Source organism: Myxine glutinosa, chromosome 1 (assembly GCF_964187855.1).
Source record: "Myxine glutinosa chromosome 1, kmMyxGlut1.1, whole genome shotgun sequence".
Classification (NCBI taxonomy): domain Eukaryota; kingdom Metazoa; phylum Chordata; class Myxini; order Myxiniformes; family Myxinidae; genus Myxine; species Myxine glutinosa.
In genome coordinates, this window is record NC_136261.1 from 280,227,026 (window position 1) to 280,246,795 (window position 19,770).

The window sequence follows — 19,770 nt, forward strand, 5'->3', positions numbered from 1 at the left end:
GATTTGCCAAATTCAGAGGCAAAGTACTGCTAAACTACAGGTTCGTTTTCCAATTAGTGTTCAAAATATAACATTCAATTGAAATAAATAGTTCCTTGAACATAAACTGACGTTTGTAGACAGACAAAGTAAACCAATTGCTTAACCGCACATTGGGGGAAGAAAAATCATTTCTCGGCTTACAATTTTTTCTGATTGTCCTACATCAAAGTATGGCATACAAAATGTGCAGTTTCTATAGAGGAAATTTTGCTCTTCACAAAATGAAAAAAATTAATAATCTTCCACAAACCCTGTTTTTATTACTATAGATTTTTAAAGTTTTAAAAAATTTAAAAAAATTAAGAAAAAATTGAATTCAATTTTTTTAAAAATTAAATTAATTTTAAAATAATAATTTTAAAGTGCAAGTTTTAAGAACTTGCATTCATTCTACTACGTATTCTTCTTTAACGGCCAAACTTATTCCCTTGTTTTTGAAGGGTCAGCCGGGGAAGCTTGGCCCATGTCTTTCACAAACGGCTGGCCAGGCCCGACATTCAACTAAGGTTATGGTAGGAATTTATGTTATGGAATTTGCTCTGAGTACCTCATTATGAAAGGTTATGGTAGGAATAATAGTTATGGTAGTTCATGCTGCCGGCAATAGCTTGCTTACTCTTCGTGAAAGACACCGTTGGGTCTTTAATGTCCAACTAATGCTGACAGATAGGATGCCAAGTTTAATGTCCATCCGAAGGACGTGCCGTCCTGGCACATACACTGATTTTTACCCCACACAGTACAGAATCACCTAACTTGTAAAACACCAGTATGACACTTTAATATAGCTAGGTCAAGATTCAAACCCAGGCTAGACAGCTTAGAGGCGAGGGCATGTACCTCTAAACCATCCTGCCAGTCCTAAGAACTTGCATTCACACAATTTTGCATTGAAGACTAACACAATGATGGTTTATTTTAGAGGTCATTCAAGCACGAAATAAAGCAGGTTCGACGAGCAGGGGCTTCTTAAGTCTATTTCTTACAATTACATCAAACTGTTAAATTGAGATGCTGATCATGGTACAGTACAACCTTCCTTGTTGAAAGGTATAAATGTTGTTTCGTATGCAGCCCTCGGCTGCTGGCTGCATCATTTTCCTGGAGGTGTGTTTGTGCCGCTGATGCAGTGCCCCAATTGCCAGTGAGCTGGTACTCAATTTGCCGACCTCGGAAGGATGATAGGCCGAGTCAACCCCCCTGGTGTTAATTCAACGATCGACCGGGATTCAAACTCAGGATCCTAGGATCCCAAGCCGGCACCCGAACCGTTAAGCCAACACCAGGCTTAAAAAGGTATAAATGTACATATTATATAAAAGCATAGTATTCATTGTTGTGGGGAAGTAGTTGAAAAAAAAAATGCTCCAAAAATCGTATTCTGGAATGGATCTAATTAACTGGAGATGGTTTATTCACAAAACAGGAAACCAAAACATCACAAGTGCAGGTACTGAAAAAGGTGTTTCCTGGCACCACCTCAAGCTTCCTATTAAATTACCTTCGAGTTAACATATGTCCAGAATAACCTAGTTACTTTGAGCAACTGCAATCTTCAGACATTCTGAGCCGCTTTTCTAACAAGCACATCAAATGGATGTGCATAAGTCAAAACTAACAAACTAACTAACAAAACAAACTAACAAGTCAAAAGTCAAAACACAACATAAGTCAAACTTGTGTGCTTCCCTCTCTCCGCATCGTCTCCCGCTCCTTTTATTGTATTTTTTGTGTGTCTGTTTGTTGTTGTTTATTTTGCGATTGATGTTAGCTCTTACACGAGCCTCGATCTTGTATTAAAAAAAAAAAGAAAAAAAAAATAGAGCCAATAAGGAGGTCCAGTAGCTTTTTAGTACGTCCAGCATCCCATTGACTTCATAGCGGTGGCCTTTAGTACGACAATCTTCTGCAAAGGCAAAGAGGAATGGAATGAGATCGAGGTTTGCTGCACAGACGGTCATCATCCGGTCGTCGTCTGCTTGTCTGCAAGTATCCTTGGATCGTGGATAAATGTTGGATCTTTGTGAATAACTGGTAGGAAAGCTGTGAGTAGGAAAGGGCAGAAGGATGGATAAGGAAATAAAATTGAAGTCAGACATGCTATACAGGATAGTGGGAAAAGCAGAAAACTAAAAATATATTTATTCACTCATAATCTAAAAGGTAAATCAGAATAATTAAAATATTTTTGAATCGATTCCATAGGAAGCTACTCCTTGGCTGACATCGTAGCACAGGAAAAACGTTAACACAAACATTATTAACCAAGCTAGAGGAGTAGAGCACAATAGCACACCTGAAAATTGCAAATAGTAGATGGATGCATCAACGAGAGAGGGCACAAACTAGTAGGGGGACTTCAAAGATACTATACCAGTCTTGCTGAAAACAGGAAACACCAAAAACTGCTTTAAAAATAAACTAAACAGCAAACACCAAAAACTGCTTTAAAAATAAACTTTCACAAACAAATGCATGCAGGCACACACAGACTAGTTTAAGGCTGACATGGACTTTTTAATTAGAGAGAAATCAAAAGGAAGAGGAGGGTTGATGAAACTTCACCTCTTTTTCAAGGTATTTCCCCATCACATATACATACTTGTCCCACCTATGTGGTTTTGCCTTGAAGCCACATTCTTATAAATATTTGGGATGGGTATGCAGATATTTCAGAAAATCAGCTTCGACATCATCATTCGTAAACTTGATGCCAACTGGATATTATTTGTGTCATTCAGAGACAAAACATCAAAAGGTGACAAGTCTGGACAAAATGGGAATGACTTAGAAGTTTCCACAATAAATCTCTGCTAGAGTACCGAGATCCTTTGAAGTCGAGTAGAGCAGAAGTGCTTTGGTAACTGCCTTCTGTAACCTTATTCATTTCAAGTGAGAAAACGGTTCCACACTTCCTAACAGAAACAACGAATTCTGCTGTGATACCGGACTTTTTGAAATGATGCAATCTGCCCCACAACGCTTTGTGCACTTGTGGAAACCCCCGAGCAACAGTGGTCATTGGGGAATGCCAACATACAACATATCGTGTATGGGAGATAAGGATTCTTACCTAAAATGGCTCACAAAGATTCCAAAAGAAGTCGAAAATACTTGGAAAGTACCTGAGAGGAAGGGCTGTACCTGTACAACAAAGGAGTTAAATAATTTTCTCAGTTTGTTGACAGGGCTGAGATCTTAGAGCTGCCCATACTATGGATACCCGGCTATGTGGACGAAAGCAAGGCCGAAATAACTGTGGATCGCACGTGCTACACAAACTCTCGACCATTACTGTCAGTGAGTGGACGTTGAACCTTGCAGAATGCTTCCTCAAACATGGCAGGACGTGCAATTTATTCATTGGATGTCTGCAATTGGAAACACGATGCTGTGCGTCATTTCCAACAAATTATTGGTTACCAACTCTTCGGCAAAGGACATCTTTGCAATGTAAAATTACACGAAGATTGTGATGTACCAGACAGACTTCCCTGAGGGAGACACTTCTTTGGGTGCTTCTTAACAGTGATGGGAGGGTCATATCTTGGGTTTGGGAATACACAGGGTAAGTTTAAAACAACTTTTAAAATGATATTTACTATCAATCATATTTGGAGTTTGGAAATCTAAGGGATGTTATAAATGTATTATTCTTGTCCCCCTCTACTCTCTCAGCCCTTCGACCCTCACTTTTCAGTAACCCCCCTCCTGGTTAAACTCCCAAAATTCAGGTTTAATGCACACTCCCACTCTTTTGTTTCTCTTTTCCCACGTTTGTGAAACAGCCTTCCTGAGGCTAATTAATCCCATTCTTCCCTTCAGGGCTTCAAGGGCATGCAGTGCACTGCCATCTCATGTCAGAAGGGGTTCCCTCCCACCCCTCACATTTCCTGTTAATTTCCCTGCTCGAGTGTAAATGTGGCCCCAGTGCAGCACTGTTATTTATTCGCCTTTTTATCCTCGGCCATCTCTCTTACATGAGCCTCAAACTTGTATTGAAAAGACATAAAATAAATATTGTGCATCCACAGTCTTCCATGAGTTAGAGCTGGTTGGATCACTTTTACAAGGAAATTAATGATACGCTTCTGTTCCGCAACACATACGACTATGTTGGTCACTATCTTGCTTTTTACCCAGAATGCTTTGATCAGCGTAAATGGCATTTCCTGCACAACCTGCTCAGAATAAAGCTAATACAATTCCACAAAATTTCACCATCTAACAAGTATTTGTCACATTCTGCAAGAATAAAAAAAGGCCATGTCAATGTCAAACCACCCTCTTGGGTGCTGAATCAGAACGCTGATCCATCAATTTCACTCAAGCAGATAACACCACCAGAAGAGGAACAATGGGATTTGAAGGTGATGACAATCATTCTTACCGGCATTCTGAGCTCTTTTTATTGCCTTGCTCAGCTGCTTTTGCTTCTTCTTGCAAAGGCCTATAACAGAACAGGTACAAACTGAACTTTACTATTTTTCTCATCTTTCCACATTTGAGGTGCAAGCGCACATTTCATCAAGTTAAATTTAAATAAACTAGAACGGCACTCGGTAGAGCACATACCTCTGCCAAGCTGAACAGTTTATGTTTTGTATCCCACCGATAGGCCGGATCTTGATTCGGACCTGAACCAAAATCTAATCGGCTTGTTCTTGTCACATAACAAACTCGTCCACCAAGTTTAGTCATAACTCGTCAATAACTTTTTTAAATCTCATGTTACATATTGCTTTTCGTCCAATCTCTCAATGGTGAAGAATCACTTAAAAAATTAAATAAGCCTCGTATCCGAATCCATATCCAGATCTTCACCAAAATCGAAATGATTAGTCCTTGTCACACACACAACCTGTCCACCAAGTTTTGTCCAAATCCGTCCATAACTTTTTGAGATATCATGCTCAGTTATGTTATCATGTTTTATGCTCAGTTATGTTATGTTAATATGTTATGTTATCATGCTTGATGTCCATATCGTTTTTGGCTCTATCTCCCAATGGTGAAAAAGCACTTTAAAAATTTCTAATAGCCGGATCCGAATCAGGATCTTCACCGAAATCCAATTATTTCGTCCTTGTCACATACGCTACCTCTCTGCCAAATTTCATCCGAATCTGTCCACAACTTTTTGAGATATCTTGTTCACAGACAAACAGACAGACAGGGGTGAAAACATACCCTCCATCCACCTTTGGTGGCGGAGGTAATAAAAATGTCTTCATGCGTTTGTTTAAAATCAAACCTACAACTAAGCATTTCAGTTACTGAACTTTCACACAAAAGGCTGATGACACGATAACTCAATATTTATTATTTAGACTTAAAAATGCTTTGAGATTTTTTTAAATGTCACTCAACATACATCTTATCTTATATTAAATCTTCAATTATCATGATGTGCAGATTATATCGAAGATTTACATTGGCATTATACCTTTTTATTTTGACCGATCATTCATCAATCTTGGCTGCATGTTTCCCCAACCCATCCCCCATAGGAAAACGAGCATTACTTATTATAGACCAAAAAATATTAATATTCAACTTTAAACTGTGAAACCTCCAAATCTGCTGCGTTTTCAAATTCTCCTCCTGACCTCCACTGTCTGGGCGCAATAGCACGATTCGCTGCTTTCAGATGTCAGACAGAAACTGCTCACATTCCAATTTCCCTTTGATCTAAGGATCATGGAGCTTGTACATGTATCACATACAGGACATCAATTGATGCACTTTAACATGAATTACAAGGACATTAGTATACAAAGGACAAACACAAAGGGTCTGAAGCGAATTAGACTTCCTCAACGGGACACTGAGGTGCAAGGCACGCTCATTGCAGACAGGTTTTTGGCTCAACAATTATACTATGCCTCGGTTCTAATTTCGCCCTATCTGCCCTCAGTTGTTTTTTTGGTCCCTCACAGGCCTCACCAATACATCGTGGCTTACCCAGCAACACAAACCTTGTTCCCCTCCTCAAATTCAGGATACCTACTCACCTCCACTTCTCTTGAATGTGGAATAGCCTCCAGGAGTCTGTCCAAACCTGATTTTTATACATTCCATTGACCCCCTTCTGCCCTCCAGCACATTTACACATTTTATGTTGTTTATCGATCAGCTTTTCCTGTTTGCTTATTAAGTCCACTTGATTCCATTGTCCAATCTCTACGTCCCGACATGTGCGTTTGTTCAATTCCACAGTCTTCCTTTGTATACCAATTCCTTCTGCATGAACATCGTTCCTTTATCATTCTGCTCTTCGATGAGCCTCAATCTGTTTAGAAATAAATAAACAAATACTGTATCCCACATGAACAGTAAGCACTGGTTAACAGTGAAGACCCACAATGTTGATCCGCATCTCACCTGTAACTTCAGCACCGAGAATACGGCCTGTAAATGGGGATACGAACTGCGAGAGAAGCTGGGGTTGGAAAAGGAAAAGTCATTTTGGTTTAAATATACTACAAGCATCCTACGGCTTTCAAAATCTTCATTTCAAATATCAATACATCAAACATGGCAATTAGCAAAAAAGGCAAAAATCTATTAACAAGGCTTAAGGGGCCCATCTACAAAAGGTGGAAGTCAATTTCCCCACGTCCCCCAACCTCACATAATAGATATTTAAATAGTTCCTAACTTTACTTTTTGCCAATACACACAAATACTGTTCATAATCATCGTTAACTCATACTTTTTGTGTCCAATTTCCTTCTCCAAGCTGCCAAATTAATTCAACAGAACACACATTCTCAAATGACACAGCAATTGTACAATTCCATCAATATTCCCAGTCATCAGAACGAGATGCATTAATTTGGGAAACACCAAAGATATTATATATGATGATGTGTCGTCGCTTTTGACGAATCTCTTGAAATTAAGGGAAAAAACCTGCAGAGAAGCAATTAAAGTGATAGAGGTGTGTGCTATCCCTCTGCCACTCTCTATTCCTATGAGCATCATTGGCTGCAGGTGCAGTAAATGCAACATGACATCGAACGAAAAATAGGTGCAGCAGACTCCAGGTCGTCGGTATGATGACGGCTGCCCTTGATGTCCAAAGTGGACACAGCTGTCTGCAGATGCTGCGCAGTGATGCCTAAATTAAAGCCACAACTGACTTTTTGGGCAAATTTAACCACGATGTAGCGCTGCCCAGGCTGACCTACAGGTGCGTTTGATATCCAAGTGTTCCTTCTCATAGCCTTAGCCTAAAGAGGCTTCCCCCACAAGGAAGTGGGGGTCCTTTACCCTGGACAAGGGGCCCTTCGCAGGTACTATCAGCCAGAGCCAGCTGAGCCCAGGACTCGGATAGGGCAGGGACGTCACTCCCTGAGGTAGCTGAAAAACAGCTGCACTGCTACCCACTTATACCCTACTACCTAATATAACTAGCATCTCTTAAATGCACATGTATTATATACACATATCCATTTAAGAGATGCTAGTTGTATGTACTGCCTCACAGAACAGCTTGCCAGTTCATCCACTGGAGGGAATCCACTCTGCATCGATGACAGCCAGGGAGCCAGAAACACGACCATGGATCGATTCATTTCCCCGAGGGGCGGTTCGTGATATTGCAATAGAAAGGCCTCTAAAGCTGAGGGAGGCTGACTGACAATGCAGGTAGCAGCTAATACTGCTTTATGCAGTGGTGGTACCATTTTTCATCAACTGAAGCGGATTGCTTATTTAATTTTGTTGTGTGTGTGTGTGTGTATATATATTATATATATATATATATATATATATATATATATATACACAGTGAAACCTTGACTTACGAGTGCACCAACTTACGAGTTTTCCGAGATACGAGCCGTCGCTCGGGCGGTTTATTGCTTTGAGATGCGAGCCGAGATCTGAGTTACGAGCTTACGCCACCCGCCACCAGGTGGGTTCCGGTCACGTGGTTATCTTGCCGTGCAAGCATCTCTGCCGTATATCGCTGCTGTTTTGTTTTCGCATTTTGGTTATTTTTGAGCTGACGCCATCCGCCACCAGGTGGGTTCCGGTCACGTGGTTATCTTGCCGTGCAAGCATCTCTGCCGTATATCGCTGCTGTTTTGTTTTCGCATTTTGGTTATTTTGGAGCTTACGCCACCCGCCACCAGGTGGGTTCCGGTCACGTGGTTATCTTGCCGTGCAAGCATTTCTGCCGTATATCGCTGCTGCTTTGTTTTCGCATGTTGGTTATTTTGGAGCTTACGCCACCCGCCACCAGGTGGGTTCCGGTCACGTGGTTATCTTGCCGTGCAAGCATTTCTGCCGTATATCGCTGCTGCTTTGTTTTCGCATGTTGGTTATTTTGGAGCTTACGCCACCCGCCACCAGGTGGGTTCCGGTCACGTGGTTATCTTGCCGTGCAAGCATCTCTGCCGTATATAGCTGCTGCTTTGTTTTCGCATTTTGGTTATTTTGGAAAATTTCTTAGTTTTAACCATGGGTCCTAAGAAATTGAGTGCCAAGGGCAGTACTGAGAAGAAGAAGAGGATGATGTGCTTGGATATAAAACACGCAATCGTCGAAAAACATGAGCGAGGTGTGCGTGTTGTCGACTTGGCGAGGCAGTACGATCGAAACATTTTGAAAGGGAGGAAGAAACAAACCTCGTTGGACAGGTTTTTATTGAAACGCCCTGCAAGTGAAAGCGAGGAAAGTGTGGCGAAAAAGGCAAAAGTTATCTCCTCCACCTCCGCCAGCATCTTCGTCTGATCTTCAAGGTAAATACACTTAATAAAACCAGTTTATTTCTTCACATTGTGGCGGACACGGAAGCTCACTGGCGTGGTGACATCATTCCGCGCACCAAGTGGGCGGGGGCCACGCCGAGGGGTAGGCGTGGCCTCAGGATATACACCGGGCGCGCAGCCCGGACCGGAGCGCGCCAGTGTTACAGTGAGCTTTTTTTTGTTTGTTTTTTTGTTTTTTTGTATACAAGATCGAGGCTCGTGAAAGAGCGAACATTAATCACACAGAAAGACAAACCGACACATAAAACATATAACATAGGGAGTGGTAGACAAGATGGGGAGAGAGGGGGAAGGACACAAACACAACATTTGAGAGCAGGGACCGAGAGACATGGAGACATCGAGATATCTGAGAGAGGGCGAGGGCTTTGGGGGGGGGGGCGTGGGAAGGGGGCGGTGGGAGAGGTATAAAACATATGGACACTGCCAGGACTTCCAGGAAAGAAGTTGGAATTTCAAACAAGGTGGATCTGGGGTGAATTAGCGGGGGTAGAAAAGTTCAAGGTTTTGGATGGGGGAAGATAAGAGATGGTGGTGAACAGCTGTTTTAAAGACCTGGAGGGAGGAGTGGGATTGAAGGGAGTGAGGGAGTTTGTTCCAGAGGCGGGAGAAAAGAGGAATGAAAGAGTGAAGGTGAGCAGAAAGCCGAGATTTCGGCAGTTTAACCATCAGAGGGTTGCTGGCAGATCTTGTGCGACCTGGAGGAATATTTGGGGGACAGAGCACAGAGAGAGCTGGGGGTGCAAGGCCGGAGAGGAGTCGGTAGAAGACAGAAAGACCACCTACCTGCCTGCGGTGAGTGAGTGAAAGGCCCTCAGAGATAGCTTCATCGCGGGAGATTCCAATAATTCTGAAAGCTTTGGTTTCAACAGCGTGAAGCCGAGCTAGGTGTGAGGCAGGAGCACCGGCCCATAGGGGAGAACAGTATTCCATTGAGCTGCGGATGAAAGCCTTGTATGTGGTGAGGAGCTCAGGTGTGCCGAGGAAGGACTTCGCACGACGGAGGATGCCCAGTCGGCGACTGGCTTTGGAGGCCAGCTTGGAAATGTGGTTTTCCCAAGAAAGGTCATGGCAGATAGTGAGACCCAAAATCTTGAGCGACAGAACTTCTTGGAGAGGATTGTTGAGAAAGTAGATGGGAGGGTTGTCCAGTCGATCTTTTCGGAGAGACATAGTAAGAGTGTGAGATTTGTCAGGATTGAAAGACATGTTCCACTTGTTTGACCAGTCTGTGATTTTGTCCAGGTCTTCAGAGAGTGAGGAGGCAGCAGACTGCCGATCTGAGGGAAGAGGAATGGAGCGGCAGAGAGTGGAGTCATCAGCAAAGAGATAGAGAGGATTTTCGAGAGAGTCAGAGAGATCATTGATGAAGACCAGAAAAAGCACGGGGCCCAGAACACTGCCTTGGGGAACTCCAGCCTGAACAGGAAGAGGAGATGAGAGAAACCCATTCAGGGCCACACGTTGACGACGACTAGAGAGGAAGTCCGCCAGCCATGCGTGGAGATTTCCATGGATACCAAAGGAGGAGAGTTTGGTGAGCAGAGCGGGGTGCCAGACCGTGTCAAAGGCACGTGATATGTCGAGGGAGACAGCTCTAATTTCCTGTTTGGCATTGAGGACCTCCATCCATTGTTGAGACAGCAGAAGCAGCATGTCCAGAGTAGAGTGACCTGGTCTGAAACCAAATTGATGATCAGAGATCAGAGATCAGAGATCAGCTCTTGAATAAAGACTCTTACAAATTACCGCGTTGTCCGCTTCCTCCTTGTTTACAAGCAGCGCGCGTAACGCCGCTTATTACGTACAGTATATACGAGGTCGTGCTTGTTTATACATTATTTGTTATTTATAAAGTACATTTTTCTTATTTAAAAACACGTAACAAAAAAAATTGGTGTGGTTTTTTGGGGGCTGGAACGGATTAATAGCATTTCAATGCATTTTAATGGGGAAATTTAATTTGAGAAACGAGCAAATTGAGTTACGAGCTCGGTCACAGAACGAATTAAACTCGTAAGTCAAGGTTTCACTGTATATATATATATATATATATATATACTAGCTTGGCTCGGCTCGCTGCACTCGCCGCACCAAGCGTCGATACTGAGGAACGGGCTTATTTGAGGTTGAAAAAAAAAAATTCCCCCCCCAAAAAAAAAAAAAATTGGAATTTTTTTCAAAAACAATACCCTTAGGACATACCGACGGGAGAGATATGTGCATTCCAGAAGTTTGGTACGATTTCACAAAAGTTTGAGAAAGTAGTTCAGTGACGACACAGGACAGGACAGACGCTGCACAAATGTGTATATATATATATATATATATATATATATATATATATATATATATATATATATATATATATATATATATATATATATATATATATATATATAGTTACGGACCGCGGATAAGATGTTGTTAATTTGCCGAGCGGATGGCGCCGCGGCCCGAACCGTTTTTACAATGACTAAGACCCGATTCCTTAAACGTGGGCCAAATCGTGCCACAGATATTCAATGGGGAAAAGACAAAGGCGACACGGATGTGAAGAAGAGGAAGACAGAAGTAGGGAATACGAATATAATTTATTTGCTATTTACAACCAAAAGTAACCAAGGAGAAGGAAGGATAATAAAATAATTTACAGAAGAAATCAAGGAGACACAGTGAAATGCTAGCTTATCTACACAGGCTTAACTTATACCCTGGACAGAACAAACAAAACAAACTCACGTACCCAAAAGGATGGAAGGCCAGGAATCGTTTGGAGGGATGAGCAGGTGGAATCACAGGGCACAGCGAGCAGGTCCACTCCGGGCGGGAAGCGAGGAGCCGGCAGCTCCTTGTATTCGGCTTTCACCGCACACCGGCAGGGTCACTCGCTGCCCCGTCAGGGCTTCACGCGGCTGGTTGAAGCGGCTCTCTGCAGAACTCTTTCTTTGCACTTCTGGACTTGACCTCCTCTGCCGTCTCTGGCGCACTTCTCGCAACCCTTTCTTTGCATTTCTCACTTGGCCTCCTTCTCATCACTCCTATCAAAGGCTTCCGCGTGCGCTTTTTATAACGCCGCGAGGCGATCAAGCCGCCGGCCGCTAGAACACGCCCATCGGTGAGCTCGCCTCGGCCCTGATTGGTCGGCACGGGCCCTCTGGCTCCACCCTTGATGACGATGGGCGGCACGCCCAGGAAACGGCAGCTCCTCCCCCTTCTTCTCCGAGCCTACCTCGTGGCTAATGGAGTCGCGGTGAATGCAGTTGGCAATTGTGGCTTTATTAATTGGAAATGAAAGGGGATCTATCTATTTGAATTCGGTGCAATGGAGTGTCAATTAATGGAAGACAAATCCTTAGCCTAATACACAGAATAAGGAAACAACTACCAATAAGGAGGAAATCTATGATTGGCTAACGTGATTGTTTATGAAATAACTACGGAACGACCTTTGACCTTTATACACAGACTGGAGGCAGGAGGGTCCACAATAAAGCAATAAAAAAAACACAAAAAAAACACAATCCTCATATCCACAACAATATACAGTGAAACCTTGACTTACGAGTTTAATTCGTTCTGTGACCGAGCTCGTAACTCAATTTGCTCGTTTCTCAAATTAAATTTCCCCATTAAAATGAATTGAAATGCTATTAATCCGTTCCAGCCCCCCAAAAACCACACCAATTTTTTTTGAAATATATATATATAAATATCTCGCGCTTTATATTTCACCTGTATGCAGCATACAAGTTGGCAGAATGGCCTGGACTGGAGGTACGCACACTTGACTCTAAACTGTCCAGCCTGGGTTTGAATCCCGACCCAGCTATAACCTGCCATGTCGGTGTTTCACAGGCAGGGTGATTCATCAATGTGTGTACCGCTAAACTGGGTGCCCCGTTTGCGTCCCATTAGTTGTTGGATGTTAAGGATCTCACCGTGTCTTCCACAAAGAGAAGGCGAGCTATCGCCGGCACTCTGAACAAGTTGTGGCCTGGCATGCTCTTCTCCTCTGCCGTTATATACGTCCTCCTCGGCATCTTTTTCCAGAAGAGCCCTGTCTCGTCACAGTTGCAGATTTGCTGGGGCTTCTATCATCCTTCGGCTTCTATCAGTTCGGCAAAAGTTATAATAAAATCTTCAGCTGCCTTCACATCCGAGCTTGCTGCCTCACCATGCCTGACGACGGAGTGAATGCCGGTCCTCTTCTTAAAATTATCAAACCATCCCCGACTGGCTTTGAATGACTCTTCCGATGCCTCGTCCGTTGATGTTCCCGCCGTCTGCTGCACCAAATCCCCGTAAATGTCTCGGGCCTTCTCACAGATGATGCTCTCGGTCACGGTATCTCCTGCGAGCTGTTTCTCCGTCAACCACACAAACAACAACTTCTCCATCTCTTCATGGACAGAGGTCCGGAGCTTTGAAATAATCTTAACGCCCTTGGCTGGCGTAATAGCCTTTATCGACTCCTTCTGCTTCAACATCGTACATATCGTAGAAGTACTACGATCGTACTGCTTCGCCAAGTCGACAACACGCACACCTCGCTCATGTTTTTCGACGATTACGTGTTTTATATCCAAGCTCGCTCGCTCGTAACTCAGATCTCGGCTCGCATCACAAAGCAAAAAATCGACCGAGCGACGGCTCGTATCTCGGAAAACTCGTAAGTTGGTGCACTCGTAAGTCAAGGTTTCACATATATATATATATATACATATATATATATATATATATATATATATATATATATATACATATATATATACATATATATATATATATATATACATATATATATATATATATATATACATATATATATATATATATACATATATATATATATATATATATATATATATATATATATATATATATATATATATATATATATATATATATATGAGTATATATTGTTGTGAGGAAATATTTCCTAATTATGTATACTTATTTATTGAATTTTTTGGGGTCTTTGGGCTACCACATCTTATGCCGAGACCATTTTGACAGCTCCACGGAAGATTCAACCCCAAACATTGTCAAGTATTGTGATGGTCATTTTGAGACATTAAAGGAACTTTAAATACTGAGGTTGAGCCAACAAAACGAGACTAAATAATTGCACCATTTGTAGAAAGCAAAGCAAAGTGCTATGATTATGTTGATATCCATAATGTTTTTACCATCTTGGCATCCATATGTGCCCACCTCACATTTGTACCTCATTAAGAGGAGACAAGAGAAGCAAAGTCACAAGAATTCACAAAGCAATGCAATTCGATTTTGTAGCTTTGGTTTGAGAGAGATTATCACGATCAAATTTTCTGATTCACATTAAAGTGAATATTGCTAAAGAAAATACCACAACCTAAAATATTAAAAAGTACATCTCTTTATCAAAGCTCCACGTGACACAAGATCTGCCATGCACATGGTTGGTTTATATTTGAGGTGGAGAAAAGGCAGTGTAAAGTATAGAGAATTGTTCAGATCAAATTTGAGCCATCCACTAATTTTTGATGTTGATGTTTCATATTCTTTAGAGCGTTGGTGCTGCAGAAGCAGTTTCTTGGTAAGGGTTATACTAGGTGGTTTGCCATTTCCTTCCCAGCAGTGTTTGTCCATGCCATATCCTTTTAAATGCTGAGTGTCAAGAAAGGAAGAAGAACACATCATTTTTAAAGTCTTTGGTATCACTCGGCTGGGATTTGAACCACCAATCTCCCAGACTCGGAGAGTACGCTCTATCAATTATGCCACCAGGTCTGGATCAACAGGACATAACATGTACAAAATTAACAACTAAATACTGATCAAAGCAAAAAAAACAGAAAAAAAAAAAAATCAACAACCACAAAACTTTGTCGTCTTGATAGAAGAAAATTTAAACGAGGGAACACATGCAGAATATGTACAGAATAACACTTGCATAATGTGCACCCCTGTTGGAGGAGACATTTTCATAAGGTTATCTAACTCGGTCTCACTCGACCCCCTCCGACAGTTTTCCTGCTTGTATTCACCATGAGCTTAATTAGCGCTGGGGGTATGAAATCAACAAAATGTTGCCCCCCACATCCGCCTCGCTAATTTCTATAACTCACAATTCCGAATTTTTCACTTCCACCTCAGTTGCACATATTTATTTATTCTCAACTTCCAGACGTGCTATAGTTATTAAGGCTGTTCTGGGACATGATCAATGCTTCAGTGGAAAAAATGGAATATTCTGGTGCATGAACATTGATTGTTGAAACTAGTGGTAGTGAAACACAATGAGTGAGGAATTGGGGAAAGCATCCAGGACCTGGGTGTTCTTGTAATCCACATGAATGTCACAAAGAGGGCATCTTGGAAGGGCTTCGTGATAAGGGTTCTCCATTTGCACAGGCTGCAACAGCACACCATGTTATACATTAAAAACTGTGCATCACACAATGCGTTATAGCAGGACTAACATGGACAGGTGGTGGACAGCCTGGTGTTGGCTTAGTGGTTAGGGTGCCGGTTTGGGATAATAGGATCCTGGGTTCGAATCCCGGTCGATTGCTGAATTAACACCAGGGGGGTTGACTCAGCCTGTCATCCTTCCGAGGTCAGCAAATTAAGTACCAGTTCACTGGTAATTCCCTGTGTGTTGCAAAAGGCTACCAACAGGGTTGGCGGCAGGAAGGGCATCTGGCCGTAAAACATTGCTTCAAAAAACATTGCTGTCCACCTTTAAAACGGCTGTCCACCACCATCTCTTATCTTCCCCCATCCCAAACCTTGATCGTTTCCACCCCTGGTAATTCACCCCATATCCACTTTTTTGAAATACCGACTTCTTTCCTGGAAGTCCTAGCAGTGTCCACGTACCTCTCCCCCCCCCCACCCCCCCAACCCTTCCCAAGCCCTCTCCCTCCCACAGATCTCCCAATTTCCCTGCTCTCCATCTTGTTCTCCTGCCCCCTTTATCATACGTTTTATGTTTTATGTGTCAGTTTGTCTTTTTTGTGATCAATGTTAGCTCTTACACGAGCCTCTTACACGAGTATACAAAAAAAAAGAAAAAAAGACCTACTGATGTCACGATACATGATTACCACAAGGCATTCTAGAAGGGATGGGCAGAATGAACAAGGGTTTGATCTGCCATCTCAGTTTCCAGATGCTGTTTGCAATACTAGCTGACCAGGTGGCGCCGATATTTACTCCAAGTCAAGATCACCCACAATGTCCACTTCAATTAGATCTGGTTAGTAACAGCTAAAAATGCAATGAGGGAGATCTCTTGGTTGTTGCAAAACGGTTTTATACTCAGAAAATAACTTCTGGCAGGTTTTGAAAGAGTACTTATATTGGCAGGACCTGGAAACTAAGATGGTGGATCAAACTCCAGCCCTGGTAGCTCCAGAAAAATATATATATTTCAATGTACAACACAGGATTATCAGAGGTTAAGAGGTCTGACGTCTTAAGTTTGAAGATCCCACAGGATGCTAGTTATACTTCAAACAAGGAATTATAGCCAACTTTGAGAGAGTTGGAACCTCAATCAGGACAATTCCAACTGAACTAATAACCCCCAAATCCATGGAGAACATCATGGCGAAGTACCAACGTACAAGAATCACTAACACTGACAATCAGTCAGATTATTGAAAATATATTCTAGTTTAATTGGTGAGAAAAAAACACATTTTGCAAGTGGGTACAGGCATGAGCCGTGCATTGCATAGCACGTATGCACGCACACACGCCTAGCTTGTGGCCTCAAGGTAGACACAGGTCGTGTGGAGTGATGAATCCAGGTAAACATTCTTTAATATTGATAGAGCACATGAATAATGGTGAGGAATTTCGTTTCCAACCTATCAAAAGGTGGTACCAAATGTGCGTCTGCGAGTCAAGGTCCAAGGCGATTGATTAGGGTCCCTACCACAAAAAAAAACAAAAAAAAAACACCTTTAGAGGCCATTTTTCCCCGCAGAGCGGGGGTTGGCCTTTTTTTGGGCACCGTGGTCCCCTTTTTGAAGCAATGTTTGTTTTATGGCCGGATGCCCTTCCTGCCGCCAACCCTGTTAGTCGCCTCTTGCTACACACAGGGAATTACCAGTGAACTGGTACACAGCATTTAAAACCGGTGCCACACAAGGGTTGCAATGCAGTCAACAAAATGTTGTGCCTGCCATGATTGTTTGATCAACATTAACTTGGCTATCAAACAACTAGTGAACCAGTTTACCAGCAACTAGGCAGTTATAAATCCTCATGCACTTCCACAGACCTCATTCACCCCAGCCCTCCAAACCAAAGACAGCCCACCATAACCCTCAAAATTGAAAATTAAAATCACCACTACCTGGTCGGGATCAGAAGGTGCTTCTGAAGCTGAATGAGCATCGTTCTGGGTTAGGGCACTCGTGGCATTACGAATCTGGAAGGCAATGGCTGCGGAGAAAGGAGTTTGGGGGGTTGAAGTGGGATTAGGAAAGGAATAGTAAGCACTGTAATGCACAAAATAAATAAATATTTTCCTATTTAAAGGACGTAATGCAAAGGCTCCACTAATCAGGTCACTGGAGCAGATAGGTCATTACAGGTGCAGTGCAAACGAGGTAAGGCCAATAGTACTTTACGACAACCAAGAAAAAGGAATCATACATCCTCATCTCCGTTCGTTTCCCAAAACCCGTACCTCTCCGCCGCCATAAAGACCGTGATCCAAACAAGGACACACACCGGGAACCAGCGAAAACTGCCATTTTAAGGCGGGGTCAACTTCATGTGAAAATCTTAATCCTCAATATTATTTTTTTTAAATTCGTTTTAAGGTCTTAAAAGTACTCCAAAATTAAATAGTATTTTGTACGATTAGTTAAGAGACGGATTCTCTAGCTAATAAACTCCCTCCGTAGGTTTGGATACTGCATGCACCCACCTTGTCATGGCCGACATAAACCGTATGAAGCGGAAATCAAATAATAAACAGAAAATATTAAGTGGTGTTTTCTTCTTCATTCTTGTATTGTACACCGCTCCTTTCCTATGCCATCTCCAGGCATTGCAAATCGTCATTGCCGGGCACCAAAGGGGGCTCGGCAGTGACGCACGCTGAAAGAGAGTACTCAGTTTTCACTCTGGTTTCTTGTTTGTTTTCTTGGTTGTCCGGACGATATCTCAGCCATCCTTTGAGCTAGGAAGCTGAAATTTCGGCACAGTAGTGAGCAAGTCCTTTGTCAAATACGGTATTTTTTGTTTTTTGAATAATCAATTAATTGAGGAGTTATTTAATTATTAGCGTTTAATTAAGTACTTATTTAATTAATTAAATTTCATTTCTCTTCTGACCATTATTAACTCAGGCACCTTTTGAGTTAGGAAGCTGATATTTGGACATGCCAATGACCAGGTGATTTGGCTGCAAAGGATATTTTTGATTTATTAATTAATCAATTAATCGATTAATTATTTAATTATTCGATTAATGACAAAAAAAATTTTTTTTTTAAAGTTACAGATTCTGATGAAATAGTGGTAGTTTATGTGTTCTCTGACCAAATTGATTAATAATTTAATTTTTTTATGATTATTATTTATTTATTTTCATTATTAATCATTTATTTATTTTCTTTCTCATTTGGCCAATATCTCAGGCACCTTTTGAGCTGGGAAGCTAATATTTGGACATGAGTGACCAAGTGATGTGGCTATCAAGGATATTTTTGATTTATTGATTAATCATTTCATCTATTAATTATTTATTGATTCATCGATTAATTATTTATTGAGTAATCAATTAATTATTTAATTTTTTATAAATGACTTATTTAATTAAATTTCTAAAAGATACATCTTCGGATGAAGCACTACTGGTTTAGTTATGCGATTAGCCAATTGATTATGAAAATATTTTGTGATAATCTTTTATTGATTTTAATTATACAATTAATCAATCAATTAGTGTACACCTCTCCCTCCCAATGCAGCCTCAATGAGCTGCACTGCGGTATTGCCGGGCGCCGGAGGCGCCCCGGCAATGCCGCGCTGCAGCATATTTAATTATTTGGCATGGGGCGGTGTACTTTGAATGTATGTGTACTTGTTCGTGTTTTTTTTGGTTTCATATTAAGACATAATGAGCAGTACTGCTGATATACATTTTAAACTGCAAGTAGGGTACCTGACTATCGGTAGGCGGAGGATTTGTTTTGGAGGCAAAACAAAATTTTATCGACTCAATTCAAAATACTGAAGCGCAGTGCTACGCGCGCTACTTGTTTAGCGAGGAGGAACCGGACAACGCGGTAAGTTCAAAGAGTTTATTACAAGAGCTCCACTGTAGCACTGGAGCGCTCCGGGCTGCGCGCCTAGTGTATATCCAGCGGCCACGCCTACCCCTCGGGCGTGGCCGCCGCCCACTTGGTGCGCGGAATGATGCCATCACGCCAGTGAGCTTTCGTGTCCGCCACAAGCGCCCCCCCAGAATTCCCGCGCACCTAGAGGGCCAGTTTGCAGGGCAAACAGATGACCCGGCCGAAGCGCCCTCTGGCGACTGGTGGCGTCCGGGGTGCAGGGATGCCAGCTGGGATACCTCCGGCTGCACCCGGGATGGGTGCCGGACCGGGGGGCGGCGTGCCAGCGGGGCTGGGCGGTGCCAGGGGTCCGCCCGCAGGGGGGCGGCCTCGACGCGGGGGCGGAGCCACCGGCGGTGGGTGGTCCACGTCGAGGTGGGCGGACTTGAGGTGATCCACTGAGACGCGGTCGGGAGTACCGCCGATGTCCAAGGTGAAATGTTTCACCCCGGTCTCCAGCATGCGGAAAGGCCCGTCGTACGGGGGCCGCAGTGGTGTCCGGTGGGCGTCGTGCCGGACGAAGACGTACTCTGCGGTGCGAAGCTCCGGGGCGACGTGCGTAGGTGGGTGCCCGTGGTGCGCCGTCAGCACCGGAGCGAACC

The 19,770-nt window shown here is 42.7% G+C and overlaps 1 protein-coding gene across 1 annotated transcript; it reads right to left on the reverse strand.

The window, feature by feature from the left end:
• Positions 1-1,421: 1,421 nt before the first annotated feature.
• Positions 1,422-17,618, reverse strand: MRPS18C (mitochondrial ribosomal protein S18C). The gene is made up of 6 exons (XM_078766768.1): positions 17,512-17,618; positions 17,176-17,264; positions 15,139-15,222; positions 6,427-6,484; positions 4,433-4,492; positions 1,422-2,085 (listed from the first exon to the last, which is right to left on the reverse strand). The coding sequence occupies exons 1-6, from the start codon at positions 17,576-17,578 to the stop codon at positions 2,003-2,005; spliced, it is 441 nt and encodes a 146-aa protein (XP_078622894.1). The 5' UTR covers positions 17,579-17,618; the 3' UTR covers positions 1,422-2,002.
• Positions 17,619-19,770: the final 2,152 nt, after the last annotated feature.

Coding starts and splice junctions, on each gene's coding strand:
- MRPS18C (XM_078766768.1), bottom strand. CDS start 17,578: ATGGCAGTTTTCGCTGGTTCCCGGTGTGTGTCCTTGTTTGGATCACGG. Junction 6,485..15,138: donor TGGATTACAAGAACACCCAG/GTCCTGGATGCT, acceptor TTCCAACCCCAG/CTTCTCTCGCAGTTCGTATC. Junction 4,493..6,426: donor TCTCGGTGCTGAAGTTACAG/GTGAGATGCGGA, acceptor GTTCTGTTATAG/GCCTTTGCAAGAAGAAGCAA.